The sequence below is a fragment of the Lithobates pipiens genome, unplaced genomic scaffold, assembly GCF_037356315.1.
Source record: "Lithobates pipiens isolate NorthernLeopardFrog02 unplaced genomic scaffold, aLitPip1_a1.2 Scaffold_8, whole genome shotgun sequence".
NCBI lineage: Eukaryota > Metazoa > Chordata > Amphibia > Anura > Ranidae > Lithobates > Lithobates pipiens.
In genome coordinates this window covers 363,111,991-363,134,459 of record NW_027507903.1, presented here as the reverse complement: position 1 = coordinate 363,134,459, position 22,469 = coordinate 363,111,991, and the positions used below count along the sequence as shown (strand labels likewise).

The 22,469-nt window shown below is 43.7% G+C and overlaps 1 protein-coding gene across 3 annotated transcripts in view; it reads right to left on the bottom strand.

The window, feature by feature from the left end:
* The window catches only part of TENM2 (teneurin transmembrane protein 2), a 1,738,186-nt gene that overhangs the window by 427,401 nt on the left and 1,288,316 nt on the right, over positions 1 to 22,469 (bottom strand). For all 3 annotated transcript variants that reach the window (XM_077473475.1, XM_077473476.1, XM_077473477.1), the window contains one exon: positions 7,690 to 7,885. In XM_077473475.1, the coding sequence (XP_077329601.1) occupies positions 7,690 to 7,885 (196 nt within the window). The remainder of the gene's footprint in view (positions 1 to 7,689; positions 7,886 to 22,469) is intronic.

Sequence of the window (22,469 nt, the reverse complement as noted above, 5' to 3'; positions counted from 1 at the left end):
AAACAAGAGAAAACTAGTGTTTGATTAAATAGTAATATTGTGGGGGTTATTTACGAAAAGGCAAATCCACTTTGCACTGAAAATGCACTTGGAAGTACAGTTGCTCTAAATCTAAGGGGTAGATCTGAAATGAGGGGAAGCTCTGCTGATTTTACCATCCAATCACGTGCAAGCTAAAATGCTGTTTTTTATTTTCCTTGTATGTCCCCCTCAGATCTACAGCGACTTTACTTCCAAGTGTGCTTGCAGTGTAAAGTGGATTTTCCTTTAGTAAATAACCCCCTCTATTACATTTGTAATGATTTACATATTTTTCATGATTTGGAGGGTGTAAGAATACCTACACATTTACACATAAAAATATGGTTGTATATCTTCCTGTTGTATTGTTCCAGTTTCCTGTGTGTGTGCAAGCTGGATAATGGTAATAGCAAGTACTTAATGGAACTGTAAGGCAGAACCACTGTTGTTGTGCGCATAAAACATAATCCACAGGATGTGGAGAGTACAGGAAGAGAAAGGGTGATAGTGCATTAAAGGTTTAAACTTGGCGTTTTACACAAAACTGGTGTTTGATTTGAAGTATATTTTTCTACATGATTAACAGTTTGAATTTAAGCCAATCATATCATTCATTAAAGAGGAAGTAAACCCTTCCAAACAACTTGGACCTACAGGTAAGCCTAGATTAAGGCTTACCTGTAGGTCCAAGCAATATCTCCTAAACCTATATGGTTTAGGAGATATTTGCCCGAAAATGGGCACCGCTGTCTACGGCGCATGCGCCGTAGACAGCGGCGCGCAGGCGCACTAAATGCGGCAAATCCATGAATGGATTTGCCAAATTTGTCGACTCCCGTGCGCATGCGCGGGAGTGACGTCATCGCGGCTTCGCCGAGTGGCAGCGGCGGAGCTGCGAGACGCGACTCCCGTGCGCATGCGCGGGAGTGACGTCATCGCGGCTTCGCCGCTCTGATTCGTCGGAGCTGCGAGACGCCACCAGCAACATGGATGCGGCGGACTACAGGGATCAGCGGCGACTTCGCTGGCTCCTGTGTCAGGTAAGTGACACATAATGAGCTACTATGCGATGCATAGTAGTCCATTATGCTTTACCTTTGCAGGGAAAAAAAGAGAAAGTAAACCCATCAGGGTTTACTTCCTCTTTAAGGAAAAAAATTTTTTATGTCTATTCATAGTCATTGGTTTTGGTTACTATTATAGTCCTTCATGAAGAGGTGTTCTAGTACATATATGGTCAGCTATATCTGATATTCAGTGATCCTTTGGCCACAACGGTACACTTGATTGAATTTTCTTGGTAAATTATTATGAAATGAGATCTCAGGTTTGGTTTTCCCCAATCCTCCCTGATTGCATGGATGTGGGACTGGAATGTAGAGTATGTACACACATACTGGGATCAGTGTAGACAAGAGCCAGTTAGCCTGTCAGAATGTCTTTAGAGCATGGGAGGAGACTGGAGTACACAGAGGAAATGCACACCTTAACCACTTAATGAACAGAAGAATTTACCCCCTTAATGACCAGGCCATTTTTTGCGATACGGCCCTGCATCGCTTTAACTGACAATTGCACACTCGTGTGACGCTGTACCCAAACAAAATTGATGTCCTTTTTTTCCTTTCTTTTGGGTGTATTTGATCACCTCTGCGGTTTTTATTTTTTGCTCTATAAACAAAGAGCGCCAATTTTGAAAAACATTTTTTTTTACTTTTTGCTATAATACATATCAAAAAAAAAATAATAATAATAATAATTTATTCATCAGTTTAGGCCAATATATATTCTTCTACATATTTTTATTTAAAAAATTGCTACGCCTTCACAAGCTGCCGTACGTGTATGGCGATTCGCGCAGGAGAGCCAACCTGCTGCAGTACAACTGCGACGAGAGGTCCTTAAGTGCCCGTTCACACAGGGGCGACGCGACTTGCAGCGCGACTCACAGACGCGACCTGCACACGACTTCAGCGGCGACTTGCAAAATGACTTCTGTATAGAAGTCAATGCAAGTCGCCTGAAGTCGCCCCGAAAATACTACAGGAACCTTTTTCTAAGTCGGAGCGACTTGAGTCGCTCCTATTAGAACGGTTCCATAGTACAGAACGGAGCGCGACTTGTCAGGCGGCTAAGTCGCCTGACAAGTCGCGGTAGTGTGAACGGGCACTAACTGCTTAAGTAGTTTGTAGTTAGGCTTGTGGTTGGACATTGTTTCATTTACATACAGAGTAATGTAGAGTTCAGGTGGATGATGGGTGTTTTTTTTACCCTAGACCAGATCACTAGGGATTTTGGATTTTACTGTTCTGAAATCTATGATGTGCTATATGGGCATTGTTGTTAGTTATGGATTGTTGGACTGTCAGGCTTGGACAGTCTTGGTAAACATACCGGACTTGACACCATCCCCAAGCATATTGAAGAAATTAGACAAATAGTTTTGACAGCATCAACCGTCTATAAAGACTTTGACACTGATCAGCAGCTGAACTGTTGGTGCAAGTTCCACCTGCTCTGGTGGTCAATTACCTGAAATGTTCCATCTGCTATTAAAGTCAAGTACCTAAATTGCTCTATCTGTTCAGATAGTCAAGTACCTGAACTGTTTTATCTGCTTTGATGGTCAAGTGCCTGAACTGTCTGTATAAATGAGTCAAAGTTCCATCTACCATGGTGGTTGTGTACCTGCATGTCTATGACTTATGAGCTGCAATAGTCCGGAGGATGAAACAGACTTTTCTACTGTTTCATCCTCCGGACTACTGTTCTACTGTTCTCTCAGTTCTACAGTGTTGCAATTGCTGTGCTGCAGCTGCGATCTGATCATCAAATGTCGAAGACTCTGCTGTAAATGACTAGATATGGCCAAGCTTCTACAATTGGAAAGGAAAGTTTGATGTTCATACCTGCTCCTGTGCTTTCAAAAGGAAAAGTTATTCTGTTAGTTCATAACATATTTTTTGAACTTTGGATATTTTTTTTATACTTTTTAGCCCTAACATAGTCAAATTAGATTTTCTGTGCAGATAAATAAGTCAGGTATAGTAAAGCAGGTATCTATATTTTAGATTAGATACACTTTAGATCCCCCATTTTTCATTTAAGGTAAATTTAACTGGTGGATGGGGAGGTGGAAGAATGCAAACATAGTCAGTTGCTTTCTTTCCTTGCCTTTATGTACAGTTGGAGGCATTACGTTATGATATTTGTGAGCCAGGGGTTGGAGTGATAGGGAAATTGCATATTTTCTATGGCTCACAATATCTAATAATGAATGTAAATGACCATATGGACAAGCCAGCCCTCTCTCCTTCAGGAATGTGCCATTTTCCTTAGAAGGCCACATTTTTGCTTACAAGGAGAATTGACTGGGATATTCTTTTTCCATACATTGAAGTTCTGTACTAAAACAGCCAAAACTGGTAAGAGTTTGGTCTCGTATCCAGAGCTGCATCATGCATCATGCAATTGTCTGATCTGATTATCTAGCCATGCCTTTATGGGGGACACTGGGATGAAACTGCATCTTTAGTTAAATATTCTTGTCATATTTTCTTTATCTTAATCTGTATCTGTTATTATATTTAAAACAAGTTATATTAATAAGTATTTGTGTGATCTTCACAAGAACCTAAGTGATCATGTGACCATGATAGAACACTATTTACTAACTATTTACACTATGGGTCCCATTTATAATTAACAACATACTGAAAGGGGCACTGGGAATTTTCAAACTTGCATGTAAAGTAATATGAAGAAAAACTTCAAACATGCTCAACAGCTCTAGTAAAGTGGCTTCCACATAGGAAAACTTCCCTTAGTGGCGAACCAACAGTAGCTCAAACCATAGAAATACAAAAAGGAGCGCAAAACCAAAGCCAGATGAAGGAGACCAAGATAATGTTATTGTTGGTGAATAAGTGATACGGAAAAAGTCAACATGTTTGGGGAGAAAACAACACTCTCTTTCATCGGGGCTCAACACAAGATAAACCTTAGAGAAAACATTGATTTCCCAAATTCTTGGAGCAATGGTGCCCCATTGCTCATCAGCAACTGCATTCAAGTTGTTATCAATTGAGGAGATTCCTACACTGGTTAAAATGAAAGTTCATCCATGTTTGTACTGGCTTCACCCCTCTTTGGCAGTATTATTATGGTGCATGCACAGATATACTGAAGAACTCCATCTGGTTTTCAGTTCCTGGCAGAGCTCTTTGGCACATCTGCACATGTGCAGGTGCAAAGAGGGTGAAGGTTTGGGACTTGCCTGATAGCCATATTTTGCATATATGTGGGACAGTCAGTGAAACCAGCATTAGCAAAGCTATGCTTCAGGGCTTGCTCAGGACCCATCCTGCAGCACATCTGCAGAGGGAGGGCTTGGGCTAGAAAAAATATAATTCTCACCAAGGCAAAAAATGCAAAAGTACTTTGCAGCACAAAATACCTGGGATTAGTTTTAAAAAATTATGCTCAATTGTAAGAGAGGGAGGAGTGAAGAGGCAGGACAACATGACCTGACATTTAGGGTAAAGGTCCACTTTAACCACTTAAGCCCCAGAGCATTTGGCTGGCCAAAGACCAGAGCACCTTTTGCGATTTGGCGCTGCGTCGCTTTAACTGATAATTGTGTGGTTGTGTGGCGTGGCTCCCAAACAAAACTGACTTCTTTTTTCCCCACAAATAGAGCTCTCTTTTGGTGGTATTTGATCACCTCTGCGGTCTTTATTTTTTGCGCTATAAACAAAAAAAGAGCGACAATTTAAAAAAAAACACATTATTGTTTACTTTTTGCTATAATAAATATCCCCAAAAAATATATAAAAAAACATTTTTTTCCTCAGTTTAGGCTGATACGTATTCATTGACATATTTTTGGCAAAAAAAAATCACAATAAGTGCTTATTGATTGGTTTGTGCAACAATTATAGGGTCTACAAAATAGGGAATAGATTTATGGCATTTTTATTAATATTTTTTTTTTACTAGTAATACCGGCGATCATCGATTTTTATCATGACTGCAAAAATTATGGCGGACACGTCGGACAATTTTGACACATTTTATGGACCATTGGCATTAATACAGCGATCAATGCTATAAAATTGCATTGATTACAGTAAAAATGTCACTGGCAGTGAAGGGGTTAACCACTAGGGGGCGGGGGAAAGGTTAAGTGTGTCCTGGGGAGTGATTCTAACTGTCTGGGTGGTGGGCTAGCTGTGACATGACACTGAACGTTTCTCCCAATGACATGGAGCAGATGATCAGTGTCCTGTCACTAGGCAGAATGGGGAGATGCTGTGTTTACATCGGCATCTCCCCGTTCTTCAGCTCCGTGACACGATCGCGGGTATCCCCGTGGACTCGATGCCCGGAGGCACGGTCACGGAGCTCGCGGCAGGGGCGTGCCATCCCCTATTTATTGACTTGTGTTTTGCTAGGCTCACCTTATTCAATAAAGTTAGCTCCCCTCATGTAGCTGGCAAAGCCCCCACAGTGGGGCCTACTGCTGCTTTTTAAATGAGTGTCTAGTCGTAGGTCAGCAATCTCTCTGAATCTAATAGCCAGAATAAAAGAATGAGAATGTGTCCTAAGAGAGATGTTGAACAGTTGTCATCGGGGATAGGCAAAATGTTATTTAATTTTTTTGTTCATAAATGTGAATCCAGCCTAAAGAAGCACATCAAGTGTACCTAGAAAGTAGTACAGTAACAACTTTATTTCCAAACAAAATGTAATTAACATGGCTCTTTTTATCAAGGAATCCATATGATCTCACTGACATAGTTCTGAATGGCTTTGCTGGTAAGCAAACCCTTTCATAACCAGTTCAGCGCTAGTGATAAACACATCTTTCATTAACAAAGCCATTCATCACCATGTCATTAGCAGTGCTCTTAGTTCTGTAAAATAATAAATAGAAAGGGTTAAATTACAATTCCAGTCTAAGGCAAAGTAGTCTTAAAAATGTTGTTTCTTCCCTCATAACATCTATGCTGATTACCCTGTGTAAAAATGATGTACATACTTACCAATTTTCAACTGGATTAGGCCCAGTCATGTAACCTGGCTGTCCTGTGTCAGCCACTAGTGACTTCTGTGGAGAGAAGGGAGTGCCAGACACTCCCAGGCATTTCCAGCATTGTTGAGCATTCCCTCCCCATGCTGCTGCCACTGGATGACATGGTATCATGTGACCAGGGGCGTACCTAGAGCATTTGGCACCCGGGGTGGATTCTATATCTGCCCCCCAACTTCAAAATGTAAAAACACCCACAAAAATTTGTAATGTTTTCAAGAATATTGGAGTGCTGACAGTGCTGATGTCAACGTCAAGTGACGTCATGTGTAGGTGGAACCCTGAAGAATGCTTCTTTCTGTGCTCCCCCGGGAAGCCAGGCCCCTACTTCTCTTCTGCAAAAATGGCACCGACCCAGGGGTAGACTGACAACTCATGGGGCCCCCTGTGTCCCCTTCCAGAGAGAAACTATGATGTAAGGGGGATTGCAGCAGACCATGATGTAAGGGGGATTGCTGCGGATGCTGGTGTAAAGGGAAACTCTGATATAAGGTGGTTTACTAATTACCAGAGCACCCACCTTACATCAGATTCTAAGAGTTCCCCTTTACATTAAGGCAGAGGAAACATGGCAAATGGGCTCAGCCAACTTGCCAACAGACATTGGGGAGTCAGTGTGATCTGGATGCATACAAATACATGGGGAAATCACCTGGGATCTGTACTCCATCACTAATCAGTGCCCCCCTGTCCCCGAACAAGGTCACTTGGGAGAATAATTGACCAGTCAGGATTGCCAACAAATTATTTCCCCTGCCTCCCAGGCACCAGCACCCCTCTAGAGCTCCCATGCTCCCACCATGTGTGCACACCACTCGGGGGATACCTGCACAGTCAGCAGGCTTTGTTTGGAAGCAGAGAGCCAGACAGGAACACAGTGCTGTCAGAGAATACAATGCAATGCATACTATGGCAGTAATGAGCACCGTATTTACACACTCATCCACAGTATCGCTCGCTCCTAGACTCACTCTCCCGATGTTTGAATCCGGCACCAGCTCCCACCATAAAGCCACTGCTCACCTCCTATTGGCTGTTCTGGCTTCCTTACTCTCTCTGGGCTGGTCAGGTGGAGGGTGGGGCGCTCAATGATTGGGGAATAGCATACAGCCAGGGAGCAGGAGGGTTACGAGAGGAGGGCAGAGTTAAAGTCTGAGACACATAAGAAGTCATGTGTCCGCAAATATGGGGGTGCTATCAATATTTTTGGGGTTGCCACCTGGTGCATTCCTTGCATGTGATAGTATATTTTCACTACATTCCCTAAGCTAAGGAAAATTTCCTCGCAAAGTAAACAGCCTGTCTGCGTTTGGTAAATTAACCCATTAGTACCCTTATGAGAGATACACAGAACAGGAAACCTGGAATATATTCAAGGAGCTGTTTTTGATTTCATTGATCAAAACACTGCAAAACTGTTTTTCCAGATTTCGCCCTTTATATGTGTGCTCTGCTATGCATTTCAGACTCTTGCCACAGCAATATATTTTATAAGAGGAAATAACAGTAATCCCAGAATAACACTTATCAAGTAAATTATGTGCCACAGGTAGAATACATAGAAAATAAATATTTACCTAAAACAACTGTATTGAAAGATACAATTTCTTTATCCTTCCCATCGTTGTAAAATGCCAAGTGCCATATCCCAACATCTAAATACTGGACAAACACAGCCTCATTCTGCACCAATGTCTGGACGCTCCGACGTTCTCTGGGGGCTTCAACAACACTCCACTTCTCCTTGCCATCCAAACGTTCCATGAAGTCATACTGTAAGCAAAAACAATAATAAAAGCTGTATGTTAAACTGTTAAAATAAAATGTTAAACTGGGTAATGGAATTAAAACAGAATAATGATGCATCTAGGGCAATGTTTTCAAAATCCAGTAGTGCGTGTTTTAAAAAGTAATCTTACACTTGCATAGATAAAATAATTGGTGTCTCATTAATGCTATTTGTTTATCTCCAAAGATATCTACAAATCACAAGGTTCTGGTGAGACTTGAGCACAAGTTTGTGAAAGACAGGCTTATGGCATACTAATACTGAGATAAGCTTACAGCATGCATGCCATCGGAGCTCACATGACACGGTACAGAAGGAATGTGTGTGTATATATATATATACATATATATATATATATATATATATATATATATATATATATATATATATATATATATATATATTTCTTGATCATACATCACGGGACACAGGAGCTTCATTACATAGTGGGTTGTATAGGCACCTCTGGTGATTGGACACTGGTTAACCCCAATTAAGGAGAATTCCTCCCCTATATAACCCCTCCCATATGGGAGGCACCTCAGTTTTTTCGCCAGAGTCTATGGTGGTTGGTCACGTAAAACATGTGCTATGAAGAAAGCTCTGTGCAGGTCCCTGCGGGGGCCTAAGGGCTACAACAAACCGGATCCATATCTCGGGCCGATATTTGACTCCCAAGATGATATGGTACCCGGGCCTCGTCAGCCGAAGAAACAAGGTTTGGCCTGTAAGTCCTCTCCTATTGGAAGACTGGTCTCTGGGAAAACCAGACTTGGTGTACTGTTTACACAGAGCGCACAAAAGTTTCTGGCAGAGTCTTTTACATGGTCCGGGTAGGAGGTTCTTCTGAGAAAGAGCCCCAGATAAACCTGAAGGTTGGCTAACACTGCCCGCCATGATGGGTGAAGGCTGGAATTCATCTGTTTCAGCAATTCCTGCGGCGAGGACAGGTAAGGGAAGTTAATCCTATATATATAATTATATGATGGATTTCTTCATTTTGAGTAGTTGTATGTCTTACCTGGTTTCCACCGCTAGAGGGAATAAGAGCAGCCTGATGCATACTTACATGCCTTTCAGTACACCCGCTCAGTGAAGCCTGGTTCTCCAGCTGTCTCACGTCTCCACTGCAGTCCCTGCCACAATAGAGGTAATACAGGGGTCCCACGTAGTCTGGGGGTCCCACGCAGCTCCGATGGAGTTTTCCCTTTCCCCCCCCTGGATTCCGCGGTTCTCGTGCATGCTCCCGGCCTAATGGAGGAGGGGGGAGTGTGGTTTTGAGCCGTGCACATCAGTGTGCACGGCGCTGTACTGCGCAGACCCCAGGCGGCAGTTTTAAAAAGCCCAGAGTGTCAGGGGGCTGTAAGTGGAGACACAGGAGCTGTGGGCAGTAAGCATCCCAGGGGATTGGATCCAGGCAAACCTTAGACACCTACTCAGCATCAGGTTGTGCAGTTTAAGCATATATATTTATTGTGAGACTTTAAGCACAACAGTGATTGCACTTTGTACTAGTACCTCTGCTTTGTAGCTTGGGACTATGTCTCCTCGTAAGAGGGTCTCAGGGGGAGGTAACAAGAGCACTGGTAAATCACTGCCTAGGTCCAGGGGTTCTAAAAGTACCTGTAAGTTACAAGACTGGAGCCAGCCTCTCAGGATGAGTCAGTGCCCCTGTCAGGTTTTGCAGCCTCTCCTAATGTGTCAGCCCCATATATGTCACTGAGGACTCCCTTAGGGTTACATTGGAGGGTTTTGAAGGGATAATAGGGAGAATAATGAACGGAATAATGAATTTTATTTCTGCTTCCCTGAAAGATAGCAGGAAAAGGGGTAGAAAAGGGGTAGATCCCCTCCCTCTGCTGAGATTCCTCTCCCAGATGATTCTTTTGACAATGAGGAAAGATCCCTGTCTTGGGACAGGGATCTTGAGCAGTCTTAGGAATCAGAGGAAGAGGAGAGAGTCCCCTCCTCCCAGGCGCTCAGAAAACAGGTGCGGTATTATACTGAATTGGTGCATACCACATTCAGAATGCCTGCTGCTGAAGTCGCTATGTTTCTTCCCTGGGAGTTAGGAAAGCCCCACAGACTGCCTATTCCTTCCCAATTCATCCCTTAATGGATAAATTGTTGTATGAGGATTGGGGACATCCCGATAAACTGTTTGCTCCTCCTAAAAGGTTTTCTATGCATTATCCTCTGGAGGAAAGTTTCACCAAGAAATGGGGGGTCCCATCTGTTAATGCGGCTGTTTCTTGCGTGAATAAAAACCTGACTTGTCCCTTGGATAATGCGCAGGTATTTAAAGATCCAACTGATAAGAAGCGTGAAACCTTATTAAAAGCCTCCTTTTCCATGACTGGCGCTGTAGTGCAACCTACAGTCGCAGCCGTGGGGTTGTGTCAGTTCCTCAAGGAACAGGTTAAGCAGATGCCTGGGCTCCTTCCCAGTGAGGAAGTAGAGAATTATGCAGAAATACCTCATATTCTGTGTTTCATGATTGATGCGATTTTGGATTCTGTCCAACAAGCATCACGTTTGTCTCTCCTGTTGGTACACATGCGAAGGGCCCTATGGCTAAAGAATTGAGCAGCTGAGCTGTCATGCAAGAAGCATTTGATTGGGTTCCCGTTTAAAGGGGAACGTTTGTTTGGAGAAGAATTAGACAAATTCGTCCAAAAAATTTCAGGGGGTAAATCTACTCTCCTTCCAGTCAAAAGGAGCAAACGTCCTTCATTTAGGCATGCTCTCTCTCCAGGAGCATCAAGCTCTAAGCAGTGGCGACGGCCTTCTCAACCCTCCTCTACAGGAAAGGCTCAGGGCCAGGCCCAGGGGCAGAAAAGGACTTGGGGCGAAAGCCTGCCAAGCAGAGCCCAAAAGCTTCCTTGTGAAGGGGCGCCCCCGCTTGGCCGAGTGGGGGGAAGGCCCCTGCAGTTTGCAGGAGCCTGGCAGGAAGAGATCCGGGAAAAGTGGGTGATCTCTTCGGTATCTCTGGGCTACAGGCTAGAGTTTCAGGAGATTCCACCTTTCTTGCTTTCTAAGGTCAAGGATCCCCAGGGATCCAGTAAAGCAAAAACCGCAATTTCTGGCCTTAGATCACTTACTATCCCAGCGGGTGATAGTAGAAGTGGACCCAAAAGAACAGGGTTCTGGGTTTTACTCGAATCTCTTCACCGTTCCGAAGCCAAATGGAAGTGTCAGACCTATCCTAGATCTGAAGGATCTGAACCGGTTTTTACGCATCTGGTCCTTCCGAATGCAGTCAATCCACACTGTGGTCTCCTCCCTGCAAGGGGGAGAGTTTATGGCATCAATAGACATCAAAGATGCATATCTCCATGTGCCAATTTTTCCCGCACACCAAACATTTCTAAGGTTTGCGGTAGAGCGGCGCCACTTTCAATTTGTGGCCTTGCCGTTTGGGCTTGCTACGGCCCCTCGAGTCTTCACAAAGATTCTGGACCCTCTCTTGGCAAACCTAAGAGCTCAGGGTATTGCCGTCATGGCTTATCTAGACGATTTGCTTCTCATGGAGAAAACAGTAGCGTTCCTGAACCACAGCGTTACCAGAACGCTAGAACACCTGGAACGTCTAGGTTGGATTATAAACCTAGAAACGTCGTCCCTACAGCCTGCCACCAGGTTGGAATACCTGGGTATGATCATCGACACCGCTGAGGCCAAGGTGTTTCTTCCAAGGCCAAAAGCCTTGGCCATTGGGGATCTGGTGCACCTAATTCTGGGCAGGAGATCTTCCCCCATTCGATTGTGCATGAGACTGTTAGGGAAAATGGTCACCTCCTTCGAGGCTGTCCCATTCGCCCAGTTCCACTCAAGGCCTCTGCAAAGATGCATCCTTGCGGCTTGGAACAGGAAGCCCCAATCCTTGGATCTTCCTATGCGTCTATCCCCAGGGACACGAAAGAGTCTCGTCTGGTGGTTACAAACCAAGAATTTGCTGAAGGGCAAAACTTTTCTTCCTCTTCCATGGAAGATTATCACGACAGATGCCAGCCTGACATGCTGGGGAGCAGTGTTGGAGGAGACGTGCTCGCAGGGGAAATGGTCTGCGATCGAGAAGCTATTGCCCATAAATGTCTTGGAGATCCGGGCAGTTTATATGGCTCTCATAAAGTGGTCTTACAGACTACGAGGTCTCCCTTTTTGGGTTCAGTCCGACAATGCCACAGCAGTGGCTTATATCAATCACCAGGGCGGTATCAGGAGTCTGGTTGCGCAAAAAGAGGTGAATCGCATACTTGTCTGGGCAGAAAAGCATGTTCCGTGTCTTTCTGCAGTCTTCATTCCAGGAGTGGAAAATTGGCAGGCGGATTTTCTGAGCCGCCAGCAGTTGTGCCCAGGAGAATGGGCTCTGCACCCCGACGTGTTTCGGAACATATGTCACAGGTGGGGTACTCCAGACGTAGATCTGTTTGCATCCAGGTTCAACAGGAAACTGGACAATTTTGTGTCAAGGACAAGAGATACACTTGCTCAGGGGTCAGATGCTCAGACAGTTCCCTGGGATCAGTACAATCTGATCCCAGGGAACTCGCTTATGTCGCGGTTCCTGGGAAGAGTCAAGAGGGAGACAAAATCGGTCCTTTTGGTGGCCCCGGCTTGGCCCAGGCAACCGTGGTACGCAGAGATCATGAAGTTGGCAGTAGGCAGGCCATGGATCCTCCCTCTCCGGCCAGATCTGCTCTCACAGGGTGCAATTTACCATCCTGCTTTACACAGTCTGAATTTGACGGTTTGGCTGCTGAGACCCACATTCTGAGAGACCGTGACCCACATTCTGAGAGACCGTGGCCTTTCGGGACCAGTCCTTTCTACTCTGGTCAATGCCAGAATCCGGCCTCCAGGCTTATTTATTACAAAATCTGGAGGGCATATGTTTCCTGGTGTGAACTCAGGAAATGGCATCCTAGAAAGTATGTCATTAGCAGGATCTTGGCCTTTCTCCAGTCAGGCCTAGAAATTAATTTGGCCATAAGCACTATCAAGGTGCAGATTTCGGCCCCGTCAGTGTTTTTTCAGAAGCCACTTGCATCACATTCCCTGGTGCGGGCTTTCATCCAGGGGGCCATGTGGATAAGACCGCCAGTCAAACCTCCAGTATGCCCATGGGATCTGAATTTAGTTCTCTCGGCTTTGCAGGGAAAACCATTTGAACCTTTGCATCTGGCTTCATTAGTTCTCCTGACTAAAAAATTGGTTTTCTTGGTAGCCATATCCACGGCTAGAAGAGTATCAGAGCTGGCAGCTCTTTCCAGCAAGGAGCCTTATCTAATTATTCATAAGGACCAGGTGGTCATGCGTCCCAACAGGTCCTTTCTACCTAAGGTGGTTTTGGGATTCCATTTGAATCAAGACGTAATCCTACCATCCTTTTTTACGGCCCCACAGTCCGCAGAAGAAGAACCTTTGCACACTTTGGATGTGGTTAGAGCAATCAGTATATATCTTCAAGCAACTGCTCAGATAAGGAAAACTGATTGCTTGTTTATTTTGCCGGAAGGCCCTAGGAAGGGCCAGGTGGCGTCAAAATCCACTCTCTCAAGGTGGATTAGACAGGTTATTTCTCAAGCCTATAGTGTTAAAGGGAAAATCCATCCTTTTCGAGTGAAAGCGCACTCTACTAGGGCTGTAAGTGCTTCTTGGGCAGTGCATCACCAGGCCTCCCTGGCTCAGATCTGTAAGGCTGCAACTTGGTCATCAGTCCACACATTCACCAGATTCTATCAGGTGGATGTCAAGGGCAAGAGGATATTGCCTTCGGGCGCAGTGTACTGCAGGCTGCAGTTTAGGTCTTCCGGTCCCTGGCGGTCTATATTTATGATCTGTGTCTCCCTCCCCTCAATCTGAGCATTGCTTTGGGACATCCCACTATGTAATGAAGCTCCTGTGTCCGTGATGTATGATCAAGAAAATGGGATTTTTATATACAGCTTACCTGTAAAATCCTTTTCTTGAGAGTACATCACGGGACACAGGGCTCCCGCCCCTCTTGGGTTTTACGTGGTTTCTTATTGCTTTGCTACAAAACTGAGGTGCCTCCCATATGGGAGGAGTTATATAGGGGAGGAATTCTCCTTAATTGGGGTTAACCAGCGTCCAATCACCAGAGGTGCCTATATAACACACTATGTAATGAAGCTCCTGTGTCCCATGATGTACTCTCAAGAAAAGGATTTTACAGATAAGCTGTATATAAAAATCCCATTTTATATATATATATATATATATATATATATATATATATATATATATATATATATATATATATATATATATATATATATATATATATATATTATATGACCAAACATTTGTGAATACCGGGCCATCACACTTACAGTATATGAGCTTTTTGATTTTAGGATGATGGAAATTAATATGGGGATACTCCAACCTCACTTTTCCAGCTTCTATACCAATCTCTTTTCTTCAGAAAAGCCTTTCTAAAAGATTTTGCAGTGTATCCTCTGTGAAGACCACGCAATTTTCCCCACACCACAGTATCAAAAAATGCCATTTTACACCTGACTTTGGGTGCAGGGGCAAAGTCATTCTGAAAAAAATATAGATTTTCCCAAACTGTTGTCACAAGGTGACAACACAATTGTCAAAAACGTCTTTGTACTGTACCCTGTACAGTATATTAAACAACTCAACTCATTTGGTCATACAGTTTCTAGTTCAATGGAACTATGTATCCAGCAAGTGTGGAACCATGTATCAAGTAATTCACAAACCCCTTAGAAACGCTTCTACAACTGTTTTGATCACTATGAATTAGTAAAAGTTTAAAACCTTTGAGTTATCATATCATACCACATATGACTGCTTTTCTGATACAAGCCTCTATGTATAAGGTGGGTAAACTTAATTCCCTGTTATGTTGTACACTGCAGCATTGTACTGTCAGATGAAGCAGGGGGCCTCAATAGCTGCTGGACAAAGGATTCTGCTCTCTCTTCCCTCCAGTTCCAGCTGGCTGTGGGTGGAAGAGAGTGGACATCCACTGAGAACACACCTCCATCTCAGTACAGTGCTGCTGGGGATACTCTCCATTTTCCTGTCTCCGCTTGTCATGGGACAATTCTAATGACTAGAGACAGGAACATGGAGAAGCTGCCTTCATTCCTGGTAAATGCCATGCAAAGGAGGAGATCTGAACTGAGTACACAGAAGGAGGGGGGGAAAGTCACCTTTACCATTTCCCTGTCCTTCTCAGAACCCCCCAAGAGTCCCTTAGTCACCTCCTTCTGTTATAGCTCTTCAGCCCCTTTTCCCTATCTCAGACCCCCCCTCCCCCCAAGATGTTTCAATGATGTCCAGGTAATTTTTTTTTAAAACTGTTGATGCAGGGGATTCTTTTTTCTTACAGTGACACCACAGACACCGGGGCATGGAATTGTATTTCCTTCCAATGAGACCACCAACACAAAAACATTTTTCCTTCTAGCGACACTACACATGCAGAGATAATTTCCCTTTCAAGGACACCAAGGACCCAGAGACAATTTTCCTTCCAGTGACACCACAGATACAGGGGCATGGTATTTTATTTCATTTCAGTGAGACCACCAACACAAAGACATTTTTCCTTCTAGTGACACTACACACTTAAAGACAATTTCCCTTCCAAGGACACCAAGGACCCAGAGACAATTTTCCTTCCAGTGACACGACAGGTGTGAGGACAATTGTCCTTCCAGGGACACAAAGGATACTGCAGGGGCATATTTTTATTTCAGTGACACCATTGACACAGGGGCACTTTTTCCTTTCAGTGATACCACCAATGTAAGGACGTTTTTTTTCCAGTGACAACATTGACACAATGACATTTTTTCCTTTCAGTGACACTACCAACACAGGAATTTTTTTTTTTCATTTTTAGAGACAGTACCGATGCTGTGACATATTTTCATTATAGTGAAACTGTCAATGCAGGGTAATTTTTCCTTATGCACTGTTAGCCCCATATTTGTGCACCAATTTAAAGCTCTACAGTTTGTTGAGGTGCACCACAGCTATTGGTGCTATTTCAGCACAAGTACAGGCCACTATTAGCCCCATCCATTTCTCAATTAGGGTTGGTACAGTTTGGCATCTTCTCCCTGAGTACTGGATGACCTTGCCCCAGCACTGTGTGTACATACCCTGCTTAGAGTAGTGTACATACCCTAGTTATAGTTGGTTACCTACTAAAAACACAAAGACAACATTCCATTAGTTTAAGCATAATTTATCTCATCTGTTTGCTTCAAGGTAAAACAAAAATGTTTTCTTTCCTATACACCGTTGCATTATTTTTATTATCTTTGACATATTTAAACAAAATGTTGTGTAATTTAAAGCCCCACTTGTCTAAAATATACCAGCAAGTAATATGATTTAAGAAGCATTTTATGTATTATATTTTCACTTTAGAACAATTTTCGTGTATGTATTAGCCATTTTACAGGTTTGCGAAATTCTCAGTGAAACTTAGCTAAACTGCTTTGAATATTGCTTTTGTCTGAGATGTAAAGCGGGAAAGCTGTATCGTGTTGCTATGCCTGAATGATGAATCTATTAGAAAAGTCACATTAGTAATATGCCTTGGCTCTCCATTCAGTAGTACAAGAATGAGAGTAATGTGCTGTTAACAATACATTAGCTCCAGTTCAAGTAAATGGAAGTCAATGCATTGCTAACTGTGCATTAGATTTCACAATGTATAATCCCCAAAATGGATCTGTAAAATATTACATAACTATTACTATACTGTCAGGGAAGGTATATTGAGTCATGAAACTGTTGTCAATCCCTGCACTGTTTTAATAAAAAATATAGAGAATGTGAAGGTGACACTGGCACAAATCTATGTGTTTCCATAAGTGTGCCTTGTAGACCAGATCCCAGATGAAGGAATGATTATCAATGATGCAGTTTGTGGTTTGTGAAGGGATGTCATTGCATTATGCTGAAGCTTTTGAAACAAAAACCTCCCCCAAAGTTAAAGTGAGATGATGGGCAAAATAAAAAAATGACATATATATGATGCAGTCTGTCAGTACCATCAAAGCCAGGATCACACTGGTGCAATTTCAGATGTGACTTGGGTCATACAAAATTGCATAACAGTGGACACCACATTGATTTCAATGATGCCCGATCACATCAATGCAACTCAATTGCAATGTGACTTTGGGACAGGTACATATCCTAGTTTGTAGTAATACAGCACGATTTTATACCTCATAGATTTCAATGGAGGTACACCCACCAGAGTCCTAACATGCGCAGCCTATTACGTTAGGGTGTGCACCCAAAAGCTCAAACACACATATATATATATATATATATATATATATATATATATATATATATGTAGAGGAAGCAGCTGGCCATTCAAGTGAAAGGAGGCACTCTGCAAGCTGCCCACAAGTGCATGCAGCATGGAGTTCCGATATAACGCTTCCTCACCACCTCTGAAATGCTCTCTGCATGCGCAGGAGTAATGTGTGACTTTTCACACTGGGACCGTGTGCTTGTGGGATGTTAGCAAAGTCCTGCAAGCAGCATCTTTGGGACGGTTTGGGAGTGCTGTATTTAGCTCTCCTAAACCTCCCCTGTCCCTGCTGGGCAGGAAACATGATCAGACTGGTACTGATCTCTTCCTGCTCCTCCCACCTGTACTAGAGCTGTGAAAGCCCTCAGCCACAGAAACAAGTACCCGAGAAGTGAGACAGTTTTCCCTTTTCAAGCTTTTTAGAGCAACACAAAGCATAGGATGGGGTGGGTTTTTGTAACCACTAGCTCCTGTGAAGACTGCAGCCACCAGGTGTGTAGTAAGCAGTCAGGAGTTATCCTGTACTGCCTCTAAAGTCCCAGCTACTGCATCTCTGATATTCAGCTGTCAGGAATGCTGTAGCCGGTGTTCTGGCATATAGTGGCATCGTATACTGTCCACCCTGTACTGCGCATGCGCAGTGCTTGCGTAGTACGGAGCAGAAGAAGCTTCGGAAAATCTCCGAAGATGAAGGGCGCCTGCGCCGTGAGTCGAGGTGGTATCCAAGCGGACATAGGGCTGGCAAAATTAGAGGGCCCCTAGTGGGCTCGCTTTGCTCGCCACACTTTGGGCTCGGCCTCGCTGCGCTCGGCTCTTTTTATTCAGACTCTATGTCCACTTGGATGGTGGGGCTAGAACCTGGACTCACGGTGCAGGCGCAGTATATCTTCAGAGATTTTGGGAATCTGTGTGTGCTGTGTACTGCGCATGTGCAGTACACAGCGGACACTATCCGATGGGGGACTCTATATGATAGGACACCGGAACTACAGAGACAGTGTTGGAAAATGTGGCTGCCTCACCTGCTTACTCCACAGCTAGTGGCTGCAGTTCTCCCAGGAATTTGGCATCCAACTGAAAGATAGTCCCACTGGCACCACTACTAGTTAGCAGGGGTGCGGAAATGGAGTTATCGCAAACACATTTATTTATTTATTAATTTTATATACAGACAACGATAACAACATACAACCCAGCACATATAAAGAGGGAATAACAAAAGAAGAGATTTTTTAAATATATATAAATAAAATAAAATAAAAAAATAAAAATAAACCCTCACCCCTGGCCCCCATGCTCCCCCCTCCCCCCTCCTCCCAAACACATTCTGACCCTGGGCACACCCGTCACACCCCATACGTATGCCCATGAGTCCTAACAACCAGTGACTCATCTCTGAAGTCAGCCAGGGGATTACAGGTTGACAGTAAAATGTAAACAAATGAGTATGTCAGCAAAAATAATAATATAAAAACAAATGGCATTGGGGATCCCCCCACAATCCTTAAAAGCTCCTTCAGGTCTGGTATTTAAAGGAGGACCCCAGGCCAAAAATGAAAAAATGGTGTGAGATTCCCCCAAAATCCATACTAGACCCTTATCTGAGCATGCAGTCTAGCAGGCCATAAAGGGGGGCATTAGTGTGAGGCCTCCCTCCTGATCCATACTAGGCTGCATGCCCTGAATGTGGTGGGGTACTTTGCCAGGGAGCCCCTCCTGGCAAAGCACCTTGTCCAAATGTTGGTAAGGACAAGAGCCTCTTCTCCACAACCCCGATCTGGTGGTTGTTGGGTTTTGTGGGCAGTGAGCTTATTGGAATCTGGAAGCCCCTTTTAACAAAAGGATCCTGACCCCCCCATGTGAAAGGGTATGGAGTACATAGCACCCCTAGTCTTTCACCAAAAAAGGTCAAATGTAAATAAAAAAATAATAATAAAAAAGTCCTTTATTAAAATAAAAAAGTCCCCCAGTGTGCATTCATAGTCAATATCCATATATCTATAGTCAATATGTTGCCCAGCGAGGTAGGTCCATATAAATCTCTATGAACGACAGCACAAAAAAAAACTGCTGCCCACGAACACATGACAGCTCTCATCACCTGCCCAGCTCTGGAAGGCACACTGCTTTCCCCAATGCTTATGTAAACAAGGGGGTGGGGTCAGTGATGTCATACGGGGCAGAGTCACCCAGTGATGTGGTTGACCATATATAAACATGTCTATATTTGGTCAATGACATCATAAGGGGTGGAGGTCCCCCGGTTATCTCTGCAGACCTCCACAACCACTCTGCCAGGCTAGTGGGGAAGAGGCCCCTGTATTCATTAACCAGGGATTCCGCTGGCAAAGTACTCCCCTATGTTGGGGGCATATTGCCTGGTATAGTTCAGCAGGGGGGGCACATGCTTTTTCACCCTCTGTTCTGGCCTGCCAGGCTGCATGCTCAGATTAGGGTCTGGTATGAATTTTGGAGGGCCCCTCACAGCATTGGTCCTCTATAAAATTCATACCATACCTGAAGAGCCTGTTTTGGATTGTGAGGAGCCCCCATGCAATTTTTTTTTAAAAACATTTTTACTGACATACTTATTTGTTTACATTCTGCTGTCAGCCAAGAATCCCCCAGCTGTCAGCAAAGATGTATTTAGGATGCCAATGACTCATCCCTGCTGACTGACATCAGTACACATCCATACACTACATAATCACACTGAAAATCTGATCAAATAGCAGCTAGCAACACACTTTAGTTTAAGCGTAGGTATGTTGCTCCTCTATAGATGCAGTTGAAGAGCAAGTATAGTCACCCTTAAGCCAAGAAGTGTGTTACTGGCTAGATGACTAGGTAAAAAGACATAAAAAAAGCATAAAAAAACAAGACTATTGCAAATGTATCTTCCACACAGAGGTCTTCAGATGTAGTAAAAAAAAAATGCTTAAAAGATGATCCTTAGAAAACAGACATATTTGGGCTCAAAATGTAGCATATATGCAAATGTTGATTTGAACCACTGCCATCTGGTTCTAAATATCGGGGGGCCAGAGGCGCAGACTGTGAACACTGTGATTGGCTGTAACAACTGTCACATGATTGGAAGTTCTTTCAAGTACCATATTGGCCAAAATTCATGAAGAAATTAGATTTTTTTATTTTATTGGATAAGTTTTATAGCAGAAAGTAAAAAATATTGTTTTTTGTTTTTTTTCAAAATGTATGGTCTTCTTTTTTTATAGCGCAAAAAACGAAAAACCCAGTGGTAACCAAATACCTCCAAAAGAAAGTGAGAAAAAAATGACATTGCATGACACAATTGTCATTTAATATAACACAGGGCCGTATCGCAAAAAATGGCCCGGTAATGAAGGGGGGAGGGGCAAATCTTCCCATACAGCAAGTGGTTAAACATCACTAACACAAACACAAATTACACACATAAAAATGTGCTGTACACACACACTTCAGTGCACAAATATTCCCAGGGTTAGTTCCCACCAGTGGATGCACACTATGGTCCAACATAATGCATGCTCTAGTATGCATTGTGCACATGTTCTGCATTTGAATACTACAACATATTGCAGTGGTTATTATATTATATATATATATATATATATATATATATATATATATATATATATATATATATATATAGAAAGGCCAGTATGGTGGCCTGGAATTATGGGAGGAGCCCGGTGGGGTATATAACCAGCCCGTTCGCCTGCCTTCCTCGTCGGTTCCGGTGCGTGATATCTGATACGTCAGAAATCAAGGGCCGACTGTTGAGACCAAACGTAGCGAGTTGTGTTCGTGAGTCCCCGTGTTTGTCTTGATTGTGTCCGTGTTGTCAGTCGTCTTATCGTTGGCGTTCGTGTGTTTTCCATCCGAGTGTCGCAATACTCAAAGAAATTGCCGTTGTCGTACAACGCCTCTGGGCCGGCTGTCGCAGGTAGGGCTTCGGCACCCATATTCTCATTTCATGTGTTACAATGTCACTCAAACACGATATCCTGAACTCACGAACCTCTCACCTCTCATTTCACGAATGTTTTAAACCGTGTCACTCGTACTCGTTACCTCATGTCACTACTCCTGTTTATTGCGAAGGAAAGTTGTTATTTCCTTTCGAGACGCGTCGGTCGTGCCACATCGGGCACTTCATTTCGTAGGCACGTCAGGTCGAGCCGAACGACTTCCCAATCATTACTTAAATATTCAAATCGGTCGAAATCACTCCGATACCGCAGCCGACTGCTCGTTACGCTAATTCTAGCAGTCCGGATCATTTCGAATGTCGTGTCCTTTCAAATGGTAAACTGGTCCGACCGTTCCAAATACGTTTCATTTTTATACATATTGAGTCATTTCGATCATTTCATTCCGTTCGAATTATTTCGATCATTTCATGTCACTTCGCATCATTTCAATCTTTTTGATATCAGATCGATTCATTTCATTTCTGTCACTCACCACGCTCCGGTGCGAATCCTGTCGCATCCCCGATGCACCGATTCGCTTCGGAGTGCCTAGTTATTCGGCCTCATTTCTGTACATGCTCCAGAGACTGAGTCACTCGCAGGTTCAGGCACAATCTCTGATTCTAGTCTTTGTCATGGCATACCATTTCTGTCACTTATTACGCTCCGATTCGAATCCCGTCGCATGCATTAATGCACCGATTCGTTCCGGCGTGCCCAGCTGCTACGCCTCATTTCAGTACATGCTCCAGAGAAGGATTCTTTGTTGTAACCATTTGTCCAGTCGTTGATTCTTGTCTCTGTCATGGCATATCATTTTCTGTCACTTATCACGCTCCGATTCAAATCCTGTTGCATTTATTGATGCACCGATTTGTTCCGGTGTGCCCAGCTGTCACGCCTCATTTCAGTACATGCTCCAAAGACAGGATTCGTTTGTTTCATTCATGGGCACATCCTCTGATTCTTGTCTTTGTCATGGGTATCATTTCATCTCACCTATCACGCTCCGGTACGAATAGTCACATCCGTGCACCAAATTCGTCTCGGCGTGCCCTAGGACAGGCCTCATTTTCAGTACATGCTCCAGAATCCGTTTCGTGCTCGGTCGCAAGATGGCGGCATGGCGATCCGGACATCTGTCATGGCGGATTCACTCATTTCACGGTCATATCGCTTCCCGGTTCAAGTCCAGTTGATTTTTCAAGCTTTGGATTCCTACCGGGGGCCTGCCTCACCGACCTCATT